This window comes from Lissotriton vulgaris, chromosome 1_2 (genome assembly GCF_964263255.1).
Source record: "Lissotriton vulgaris chromosome 1_2, aLisVul1.2, whole genome shotgun sequence".
Classification (NCBI taxonomy): Eukaryota; Metazoa; Chordata; class Amphibia; order Caudata; family Salamandridae; genus Lissotriton; species Lissotriton vulgaris.
The window spans coordinates 187325336-187338190 of NC_141686.1; the positions used below are offsets into that span (position 1 = coordinate 187325336).

Genomic DNA, 12855 nt, shown 5'->3' on the forward strand with positions numbered 1-12855 from the left:
GTGTAACTTAATTCTGTAGTGGGTTGTGGGTTTATAGGGGAATAGGGTGGGAAGTAATTTAATTGAATTAATTACCTATTTTAATGTATATATTGGTATTTATTTTTAATTAATTGTTAATTAATTGTTAATTTGTAATTAATTAATTTTTAATTGGTAATTCATTTTTATTAATGGATTAATTGATAATTATGTTAATTTTATTAATTTATTTTCCGTGATTGGTTGTGGGTTTATAGATAGATAGATAGATAGATAGATAGATAGATAGATAGATAGATAGATAGATAGATAGATAGATAGATCAGTATCTTTGTAAATCATTGGTATGTTATCTGGGGCCTGGCTCATGCTCATTTAAACTGACAAGAAACAAGTTAATACATAATTAAAACTTTTGTTTATTTTCATTTTAAGGCAGCATGCCTTGCCATCAATTCTCACCTGGCCTCTATCCATTCCACTGAGGAAAATGATTTTGTGTTTACTTTGATGGGTAAACCAAACAACCCGTCCAACGGAGAAGCATACTGGATCGGTGCACATGACACATTCCAGGTGAGTGACTGCCGATCAGAGTCAAACAGTATGCATTTCTGACATATTTTCCATCTCTACTTTCTGACACAATCTGCACGTGTGCCCTCATTACAGGTTGAGATGCTATTCCGGCGCATGTAATAATTTCTCAGAATTTCAAATTATGCGTTTAACCTCAATCCTTTCATGATGGGGTTTCCAGCTAATTCCTATTCTTATAATAATCTTTCACTTTGTCCATGTGATGGAGTCTCCCATCAATCTGCCAAGCATATTCAGTTTTTTCCATTTTTATAAGCAGCAGATACACCGTATTTTAGTTCCTTTCTCACGCACTGGGGCTGAACTGCACGGTAAGGATGTGTTACACTTTTTACAATGGCTCGATAAACCCAACATAATGGTCTCTTTTCTTTGGGCAGCCTCGCTATGCAGGAAAGAACTTAATTGGCTTGATGAAGTAAATGTGTAGGTTCAATTAGTCTATGTAATCCGGTATGTGTTAACTAAATTAGGAAATATTAATGTGCTCCATCAGTATTCCTATGGTATATTATGCTTTTATGTGATCCCTTTGCCCTGTTAATATTCGTGATGATTTGTACATGTTTACTGATTTTGCTGCTAATCGATACATGATTTAGCACTTTGAAATCATAGGTATTTATGTGGCAGACATGCTGGAGAGCTTTTAACTTTGAACGTGTCCTGGCATTTGTTTGAAACAGTGTATGTACTGTTTTACCTCTAATGTTTTTACTAATTTAAGAGATGAACCATTGTGAATAAAGTTGGACTATTTTTTGCAGAGTTTTATATAGCGCGAACTTGACCCGAATCGGGTATCAGAGCGCTTTACATAGCATTAGTTACATTACATGATGCGTTAGGCACGATGAAATTAAGTGATTTGCCCAGAATCACAGGATGTTTTAAGCGTCATTACTGAGACTCGAACCCGGTTCCCCAGGTCCGAGGTCGAGCACCCTAGCCGTTAGGCCAATTCCTTGATGTGTTTTTTCTTTGCTGAGTATATTTCGACACAAAATTCCAGTGAAATGTGCATGCCAAGTGCAAACTAGGGCCAAATACTACACTGGAATGATTGTGGATTTTCTGATTCACATGCACCTGCCAACTCACACCATGCCACCATTTGTCACATCATGTATGCCCCCTTCATAAACTCATCAAAAATAAGGTGATGGATTGAATGCTTGAATTAATCTCAGCCACTGGTAATCTCCCAGGCCACACCCCACTCCAGCGTTTTTCTCCCACTATGTCACCTCAGTTTCACCGACTCATAATAAAATCAGTCTTGACACACCTCTAATGGGAAAAGCCCAGCCCCTACTATCAGACAGAGTCCTCCCTGAATCGCAACACATGCAACCCTTTACCGGTTTAACACTTATCAGGGTGCAGGCAGGTATAGCTGGTTCCAGTGGCCTTTTCTTTTATTGCAAGCTCATGCATTTTAACTGATACTATGTTAATCTATGACGCGTGGTTTATGCATCACATTCATTTGCTATTTTTATCTAAAGGAAGGGAATTTCATGTTTACGGATGGATCTAAAATGAATGTTAACCTATTTGATGCTGGCGAGCCTAACAACGGTAACAACCTTGAACACTACGTTGGTACTTGGCGCTTCAACAATGGTGAGTGGATTTTCCTGAAACTAACCAGCCGTTCATTCATTTTTGCCTTCAGAGCTACAGAAAGAGCACTACATTTGCTTAAAGTGGGGCTATGAGGGACCAAACGACCTCAAGTTATGAATTTCCCTTCTAAACTCCAAATACTTTGTAGCTGCTGAAATATCTATATGGATATTTGCTGAACATTATCTGTGTATGTGTTTATTTGATACCTAATGTTGGATAGTTTGACTGTTTTATAATAAGAAAATCATTCATCAAGGAATCCTTATTTTCTTTCGTTGGCATATGGGTTAAATGCTGATAATTGTTTTTTCTGTAATACTTTCAACTTTGAACAGTAGTAAGTATAATAAGTACTTAAAAATATACTATAGAAATATAGTTTATTCTTGTGTTTCACTTTAACGTATCTGCCTTGCTCTGAAATGGTTTCTACTGCTTAGCACCATGCCTGCTCAAGCGCTTTTGTTAATTCGCGTGAGAACACCAATTGTGGTTGTAACTTTTGAAGCACCAAGCTGCTTGGTGCTATGTCCTTTTTTATCATTTCTTTGAGAAAAGAAAAGTAGAACTAGTGATGAATCTGATTTAAAGCAAAGACACCAAACAAAAAAGGTTCCTTTGCTGATCATGAGACCTCAGCTTACCACCCCTCTGGATGCTCCGCTAGTGTTTCATCATGATACCAGGTAGTGAAAAGAGGTAAGAACCCCACCAAATACATTCCATTATGTTGCTATCAATACTGAGCCTACAGGCATGGTCATACATAAGTAAACGTTGGTAAGTAATATATTTCATGCCTATCCTGAACATCATCAAACTCAGACCAAAATGTACCTCTTGGCTTACAGTGGAGGCTAAATATTCTGCTATTCATGACTGAAATAATAATATTCAGCATGAATAAAACTGCACGCCATCTGAGGTAGCAGTGGTTCAGAGTTGATGATCAGCAGCAGTAATCGCAGAAACCCAATGCTTTCATAGCTCCTTTGAAACAAATATCAGTCCTGGTCTGTAGTTTTTGGCAGAATTGCAATATAGTATGAAAGTGATATTCAGAGCTGCATATTGCTTTTTCTAAAAATCGTCTGGCAAGTTTGACTTTTCAAGTAAAGGCGAAGTTGTATTTATCTCATAAAAAAATTAAAACACCTTATTGAAAGTAATTAAATGTTCAAACTGATTTATCCTCCTGAACTCATCTACAACTCTCATATGTAGCTTCTTTGATCCTACAAGCCTTATAGTAAAGAGAAATCCCTTTTATTCCACAGTGCAATACAAGGTGTATTTTAGATGGTTTAAATACTTCTGAAAGTCCCACAAACTGTGCTAAATCCGGAATATTTTGTTAACAAAATGTTTTAGCTATTAAATGTAGAAAAGCCTTTGCTGTTTTCCGAGCAATTCTAAAGATGATTTTATTATTTTAAATGAGTGTCTAATTTGAGGTTTTCTGTCATTATAGAATTACTTCCCAGAAAATCCTGGTAATGTTATTCTGCCAGTTAAAATGATAAATTTTGGCCTCCGTTTTGAAGAATCTAGAACATACATTGGTAAATGCCGAGCTAGAAAGAGAAGTTTGGGAATATAATCATAGTAATATAATTAATTCTGCCAGAAAGGGGTTAGTGGTAAATTCCTTAGCTTGATAAAACATTTTTTTAACCCCTTCGCTGCGGGGGTTAATCCCCCGCTGTGCTGGGGAGGATGGGGGCATGCATAGCGCTCCCATGCTCATGACGAGCTCAGCTCGTCATGAGCTACGGCACTCCTCTGCTCATGACGAGCTCAGCTCGTCACAGGTGTATTGCCTCCCGTGGAACGCTCAGCACAGCGGGGGAATTCTCCCCGCACCTGAGCGTTTCACGGGCCATGATGAGCTGAGCTTGTCATGAGCAGCGGAGCGCCGTGGCTCATGATGAGCTCAGCTCGTCATGAGCATGGGAGGGGTTAAACTCTCTGCTGATATGTTAGCAAGTTAGCTTGCTCCTGCTGTAGCCCATGGCTTTTTTCCCTTTTCACCTTTCCCCCTCACGCCTGCACCCCCCTCACCCTTGATACACAGACCTATGCACAGCCATTGCACCCTCATGATTCTAAAAACCTTACTTAATATTGTACCAGACCGACAAACGCACTCACTATGATATTTCCATGTAGAGATTGGTTCTTCTTTTCCTCTTCAATACCACTTTTACCTTTATTCTTTGCTGTGCTCCTCTTACACAAGGTTAAAATTTACGCTGCAACTGTATGTACTTGATTGTAGAACTTGATTTGAGGAACAATGGCCGACTATCTTTGTGGTTCTCCTGATACAATCTGATTGCGTTTGGCTGAGCGGCGCTGCGGAGTGAAGCAACTATCCAGCCAGCAAGATGGACACTAACTGTCACTTAAATGAGTGACTCCTTATAGCCCTACCTATGCCGTTCGCTTCTATTGCTATTTGATAATGTTAAAAGCCATTTTGAATCTTCATGCAGATTTTATTGATGTTACTTTATTGAAATTAATAAAAATCATTAACCAAATAAATATATATATATATATATATATATATATATATATATATATATTACCTACTGGCTATCGCCAGTAGGTATATATAGTTAGGATTTTTTCCCTATGGGATTTTTGAAAATTCTATTCCATCTTATCTCTCGGTAGGATCGAGAGAGAAGAAGAGGTGAAAAACGAAGGGGGAATTTAATGAAAGGGGGCAAGGTATACCCCTCTTGACCCCCTAGGAATGTTGTTGGGGTTATTAAAGGGTCCCGTGAGGAAAATAAAAAAAAAAGATTTTTCACGGTAGAAGCGCTTCACGGGCCGCGAACTGGGCCGCAAACTGGTAGCGAAACGGGAATTCGCCATTTTGTGCTTCGTTTTAATTAAATTACTAGGTATAAGGGGGTGCGGGAGACGTATCCTAATCCCCTATGTTTCATGAGGGTGGCTGAGGAGGCTCATATATGTTGATACATCTCTTCCAGCGGCTGTGCGTGAGCTTTTTATTTTTTTTGCTGCGTGACGTCTGTTAACGTTCGATTCGATGGAAATCAGGAAGTGTTGACCGCCAATTTGTCACTGCGATAAAATATTTTGTTATAAATGAATCCTTATTGATAAACATTGTCTGCGCCATCTTGCCTTTTTTCCAATGCCACAATTTTGTTGTGCACGGCAGCCATTTTAGATGCCAGGCTGGTCCCAGGCTATCACCTACCCCTGCGGATGTAGTTTATGGCCCCAGCTGTAGAGAATCCAGACATGCCAACCCTCCCGATTCAGGCGTGAGACTACTGATTTCAGTGCTAGTCTCCCGCCTCCCGATTTCTGCAAGCAAAAACCCGGGGGCATATTACCAACAACTAGCGATAATTTTTGTCTAGAGACAAAAATTATCGCCGCACATCGGTGATTTTTATCGCAGATAAACCTTGCTATTAGCAAGGTTTATCGCAAATGCGATAAAAAACGGCCGCAATGCATGAATATCGCTGAAAAGTCAGCGATATTCATGTATTATCGAGCAAATGCTCTTAGCCATGTTATCCACCTCCCATTGGATAACATGGCTAAGAACTGCTCAGGGCACTATCACTGACATGCAAAGCGGGGCCCACGATGGTTGCTATCTCCTTTTAGCTGTCACTAACTGGTGTTAGCGACAGCTTGGTAATAGGGAGATCATTTTATCTCCGCTTTCTTGGCTTTTAAAGCCAAAAAAGCGGAGATAAACCCCCTTGATAATATGCCCCATGATTCCTCGGGGGTTTCAGCTGACAGGGCTTGGTATTGTGTTACGTGGTAATTCTTCCAGGAAACGTCAGAGGGTCGATGCAGGGGTTCTAGAAGGGGTGATAAACCATTTAAGCCTCATAAACAAGCGCATGGTCTTTTAAAGATCTGTGAAGTACTCGGGGCGGCGGTGTGTGTGTGTCCTCTTTCAGGAGCGGGCGGGGGGGGGGAATGCCAGCAACTTCCAGGCTAGGCAGTGTTCAACACTTGCATCACCCTTTCTCTGCCTGCTATTGCGCTCCATGCTTCGGAAAGGTAAGAAAAAGAACGTGCATTTGAGTTTGAAATGTCCGATCCTGTAGCAGTACACTTGCAAAGCCCACACATGACAATAACCCGATTCAAGGCCCCATTCACCCGTTTTTAAAAAAATATATAACACTCCAACAAAGTAACATTATAAAACTTTATTCACTTTTAAATATAATGAACGGAACAAAAACTGTAAAAACATTTAAACATTTTTCACCAAAAAAAGCAACAATTGTCAGAAGCTGTCTTTTGTGCGAATAGTCCCAAGGCAGCACAACGTGCTGAGTTCTGGACGGCACCCAGGTGATGTCGCCTGGGTGCCGCACTGGTTTTGGTATCCTACAATGCTGCTCCGAAAATTGGCGTGGGGCGTCCCGGGTGGTGCGGGGGGAGGCCTCGTCAGTAGCGGTCTGTTGTGCGAATAGTCCCAAGGCAGCAGAACGCGCTGAGATGTTGATGGCACCCAGGTGATGTCCAGTAAACTGCCGCACTGGTTTTGGTATCCTACAATGCTGCTCCGAAAATTGGCGTGGGGCGCCCGGGGGGGGGGGCGTGGGGGAGGCGGCGTGAACGGGCCTCCCCAGGTGGCGGCCATCCAGCTGAGTTGCGCCCGCTCTTGCGGCTACAGCGTCTCGCTCACCATGTTGTTGAGTTGCTCCCACTCTTGCAGTGCAGCGATAGGCGGCTGCCACATGACTCTTAAAATGGCGGACGGCTCTTCGGTTTTGGGCCTGGTCCACTAAAATGGCCCTGGGACACCTTGGAACTCGGACGCTTGCCTGCTAGGGCTTGGGCTCCATTCTCGAAAAGCGTCCCCTCAGCCGTGATGATTCTACAAAAGTCTTGGGGGCCCTCGACTCCCGCAGGCTTCCGGTGGGGAGCGGCTGCCATGATTGCTCGCGGAATGACCACGACGGAGCCACGAGATGGTGGTGCTCTCATGCTGACGCCAGCTTCAGTCTGAAACATCCAGAAACAAGGTGGGGCTTTCATCGTTTGGGAAAAAAAAATGTTCTAAACCAATGAAAAGTGTTATTTTTAGGTCATATGACCAAGCCTTCCATCTTTAGGAAACCAAAAGTAAAATGAACCAATGAAAAGTTTTATAAACAAGTCACATGACCTGTTATGCGGCATAGGGCTAAAAAAAGCGTAGAAAATCCGTTGGCACGTGAGGCGGCGTCAGTAGCGGACCGATGTGCGAATAGGCCGAAGGCAGCACAACGCGCTGAGATCCGGATGGCAACGAGGTGGTGTCCAGCAAATTGCCGCACTGGTGTGGCCATCCTACAATGCTGCGCCGAAAGTCGGCGTGGGGCGCCCCGTTGGCCTGTGAGGTCGCGTCAGTCAGTGGGGGCTGTGCGTCTCCCCCAAGATGGAGGCTCCTCGGCTGCAGTGCGGCGCCCCTTAGCGTTTCACTCGCCGTCCAACTGAGTTGCGTCCGCACTTGCGGCTACAGTAGGCCGAAGGCAGCACAACGCACCGAGATCCGGATGGCACTGAGGTGGTGTCCAGCAAATTGCCGCACTGGTGTGGCCATCCTACAATGCTGCGCCGAAAGACGGCGTGTCCAGCTGAGTTGCGGTCACTTTTGCGGTACAGTGACTCGAACGCGCCGAGATCCGGATGGCACCGAGGTGGTGTCCAGCAAGTTGCCGCACTGGTGTGGCCATCCTACAATGCTGCGCCGAAAGTCGGCGTGGGGTGCCCCGTTGGCTTATGAGGTGATGTCAGTAGTGGACCGATGTGTGAATAGGTCGGAACCAGCACAAGGCGCCAAGATCCGAATGGCAAGTCCTGGATGTTGAGTGCCATAGTTGAGAGTTCTGAGCAGTGCTTGTAAGACTGTCTGAAGCTTATTTGCACCTGCTGCAGCTTCACTATTGCCCTGGTGTGGCCAAAGGTCGCACATGACATAGGCGGCCGGCTCCCGAGGTCCGGCGGAACTTTTTTCCTTTTCTTTTCTGCTTCTTGTCCTACAATCCGTTTCATCTGAAATACGACCAGGTCCCTGAATGTGTGCAGGGGGACGCTATTGAGTGAATGAAAATGGCGGCTTGACACAAAGCTGACTCACGCGTTGCTGTTGATGCTATACAGACAAAAATTGGTTTTCAGTTTGTACATTCTTCAGGATTTTTTTTCCATCCAAGGCTGATTGAGAGTTTGTAGAAAAATGGCTTCAGATTTTCCACATACTACTCTTCAACATTCTTCCTAAATGTAACAATGTGAAACTCACTAGGAGAACGGCTGTTTATGTTTCCTTTCAAAATGCTGCCAATAATATTTTCTGAATGGAAGACACCATCTTGTAGCATAAAGGGCCGAAAGGGGTTCTGGTCTGGCCGATGGTTGGTGGAGACATTTTGACTATATCTTGGACCTGCCCGGCCTCGCCCAAAATGGCGCCGGTATAAATGGGACTCGTAACTCCTTGTTGTGTACTGGTTGAACAACCTTGATATCACGAGATATGAATGCAGTTTTGATGCTCATGGCAGGCAGGGACGAGAATTGATTGAATATTTCGACATCCCTATTGATATTAAGTTCTGATGTGTTATTGATTACTGTACTATTGAAAGTTCGAATTAACGTCACCCATGGTACTTGCACGCAAATGTATATCTAGATAACTTTTTTGTAAGTGGCCCTGTCGTATTTTAATTACAAAATGTACGTCCACCGATTCCGCAACTGTTAGACACCTTAGTTCTTGCAACCTAATGGCTCGTTCGTTACGTTCCTCCATAATGTAAATGTCGCCTCATCATATACGATTCCAGTTTGCTCCGTGGCCGGCCCACGTGGTTATAGGCCCGTATTTGTATACTGACATTTTCACAATAAAGGTTTTTAAAACAAAACATGGTAGTAGTATTTACATTGGTAAAGTTTTTACTTTTAGTCACTGTTTTCGAATCAGTAAAAGGCAAGTGAAATAAAGTAGTTCAATTACATGACGGATAAAGGTATAATATGTAGGAACGCAGTAAAGATAAATGGTCAAGGGCAGTTGTGTTTTTCATTTCTGCAACATAAAGTGATCGATAAGAATCTGATAATCAGGCGTATCGGCGACTAAGACAGCAGGCTGAGTCTCTTTTACTCAACGGCTCCGTCATGGAACGAAGAAACGCCCTTTTTCTCGAAAAAGGAATATATTTTACTTGCAGGACAGTTGTAAATTTTCCGGGAAAGTACATTAGCCTGGAATATTATAACATATGTTTAAAAAAAAATAATGTTCGAAAACAATAAAAAGCGTAATTTTTAGGTCATATGACCAAGCTTTTCATCATTAAAATAACAAAAGTAAAACGAACCAATGAAAAGTTTTATTAACAAGTCACATGACCTGTTATGCTTACGTTACGCGCTGCGCGCCGCGCCTCGGATCACTTCCGGGTGCGCTAACGCGGCGTGTCATATAACGCATTACGCGACAACGTAGGTCAAGAATATAGTCAAAATGTCTCCACCAACCAGCGTTCGGAACACAACCCCTTTCAGCAGTCCAAAAAGTTCTGTTAAATGACAACAGAGGGGACAGGCAACAAGAACCATCAGTCAAAGAGGGGAGGGCAAGTTCTTCTCTTCCGGGTCATGTTGGGGCGCTACCGATCGAATTGGTAGTCTACAGTGTTTCTGGATGTTTCAGACTAAAGCTGGCGTCAGCATGAGAGCACTACCATCTCGTAGCTCCGTCGTGGCCATTCCACGAGCAGACATGGCAGCCGCTCCCCACCAGAAGCTTGCGGGAGTCGGGGGCCCCCAAGACTTTTGTAGAATCTTCACGGCTGAGGGGACGCTTTCTAGAATGGGATCCAAGCCCTATCAGGGAAGCGTCCGAGTTCAAAGGTGTCCCAGGGCCATTTTAGTGGACCAGGCCCAAAACCGAAGAGCCGGCCGCATTTTGAGAGTCCTGTGGCAGCCGCCTATCGCTGCACCGCAAGAGCGGGAGCAACTCAACTACATGGTGAGCGAGACGCTGTAGTCGCAAGAGCGGGCGGTAAACAGCTGAATGGCGGAAGAGGCACAGTGTAGCAAAAGCGGGCGGAATGGCAACTGAAACGGTAAAGGGGCGCCCCACTACAGCGTGTCTTCAGGTCAAACGGATTGTGGGACAAGGTCCAGAATAGAAGAGTCATCAAAAGGCAAAAAGTTCCGCCGGACCCCGAGAGCCGGCCGCCTATGTCGGGGGCGATCTCAGGCTACACCGGTGCTATAAGACTTGGGGAGGGGGTCGGAGCCAAGTGTCTTCTCCGAGTCCATGGCCATCACACCGCCCCTCGGGGGCCTCCGTCAAGCTGTTTAGGAAGGTTTCATATCACATTGTTTTCAAATGCAGTCAGGTCCACAAACGACACTCACTTACTTTGAGAATAGTGAAGCTGCAGTAGGTGGAAATAAGCTTCAGACAGTGTTACAAGCGCTGCTCAGAACTCTGAACTATGGCACCCAACATCCAGAACTTATGCCATTTGAGAATGGCAGTGACATTGAAGCAACTCAGGGACCAAAACCATTAACGTACTTTCACGTATGAAAATCTTACTTGGGGAGGGGGCAGGAGTGAAGCGCCCCCTCCCAGTCCGCGCCACCACACCGTATGTTGAAAATCTGAAGCCATCGTTCTACAAAGTCAACCAACCTTGGATTGAAAAATCTAGAAAAATGTACAAACTGAAAACCAGTTTTGGTCTGCATAGCATCAGTAGCAACGCTTGCTATCAGAGTGCATGAGTTTCATGCTCGATCGATTGAGCTAGCCAGATCGGGCAATAAAAAGTATAAAATAGTTATGTAAATAGTTATTTAATAAAATGTTTTACCCTGTTTCTTTGCTGGTGTGTTGTCTATATTTTTAATATTTGCATAGGGTTTGTCGTTATTTTGGGCGGGGTGGGTGACGGAGTCGAGCTGTCTTGCAGCCCTCATGGTGTGGAGCTCAGTTCATCTCACTATTTTCGTATTTCTCATGAAGGGTTGTTCCTAATATTTCTATTTTAGCGAGGTCAAAAAGAGATCCAATTAGTGGCCTACTGATTTTGCTCGATTACTTTTATTTTTTTACACGATTTTTCACTATCTGCAAAGACTAAACAGAGTATTGCGAATTTGTGCTTGTTTGTAAATAGAGAATGAACCAAAGAGAATCAATTGTAAAACAGTAAATGTTTGGATAACAATCAATCAAATGGAGAGACAAGCAGGTACGACGGATTACAACGGGGGTAAAGGTCTGCGTTAACTACCGTTCACTATCTGCAAAGAGAGAGTACTACTAAGAGAAAAGAGGGGAGGGGGGGTGCAGCGTTCAAAGCACATCAGCGTGCATAAATACGAAAATGTTTTCATCTATCACGTACTTGACATTTTAAAGCTTTTCATATTTGCTATTAAAAAACCATTGAAATTCACTGAAAAAACCATAGGTTATAGTCGATATATAGTTAGGAATTTGCATTTACAAAACCTTGAAAATTCAATGAAAAAACCATTGGTTTTAGGCCATATATAGTTAGGGATTTGCATTTACAAAACCTTATTTTACTCGCATAAAACCATTGAAATTCCATATATAGTTAGATGCGCTAACTATATATCGCGCACCCGCAATCCACTGCTGATGATGTCACATATTACATCATTCATGACATGGTCAGTGACATCACTGATGACATCACTGATGACAACTCAAATGACATCACTGATGACATCTCAAATGACATCACTGATGACATCACTGATGACAACTCAAATGGCATCACTGACAACATCACAGATGACATCATTCATGTGTTAATACGATGAACCTCTACAGACTCTGATATATCCTTAGATACACTCAGTGAAAACCGACACTCACAGACTGTCACTCATCCATGGAGTTACTCATACACCTAGACAGTCATGCAAAGAATCAAACACACCTCCAATTCCTCAACTATACAGTTATACACACCTTACTTATTGAAACATATTCTAACACATATTTACTCTCTTATACAATCCTTGATACATGTTCACAATGATCCATACAGCCACTCACACATTCACTGGCTCTTATGCACAGTTATTTATATATGTTAACTCTCACATGTACTGTGTTTTACATATGTACTTACTTTGACATGTAGCACTGAGATATCCATTCACTCACCAATACACTCATGCACACAGTCAACCGCCCATATAGCTGTTTCCACATGCACTCTTGAACTCATACACCTAGTGAATCAACTGCTTACACATCTATGCACAGAGTCACACACCTCCCAGCCACCCACACACATACTCAGTCTCCCATACAAATACTTGAGAAACCAATCAATAACCCATATAGTTATTCATATAGCTACTGATCAACACATGCAGCAGTTTACAGAACAACAGATATAATGATGCACAAATTAATACAGTTTAATCACTAACCCATGCACTCAGTGAGACACATTTAATCACTCCCTCATACAATCAGTCATGCACCTACTAAATCCTTCATCCAGACATTTATACATCCACTCATTCTTCAATATGTAAGACATATTTTAACTTTACAGAAACATACAG

General features: G+C 42.9%; 1 protein-coding gene across 1 annotated transcript in view; it reads left to right on the forward strand.

Annotated features, from left to right (window-relative positions):
* The window catches only part of LOC147734870 (dromaiocalcin-1-like), a 98135-nt gene that overhangs the window by 66186 nt on the left and 19094 nt on the right, over positions 1–12855 (forward strand). The window contains exons 4-5 of the mRNA XM_086953085.1: positions 418–558; positions 2091–2208. Of these exons, the coding sequence (XP_086809211.1) occupies positions 418–558; positions 2091–2208 (259 nt within the window). The remainder of the gene's footprint in view (positions 1–417; positions 559–2090; positions 2209–12855) is intronic.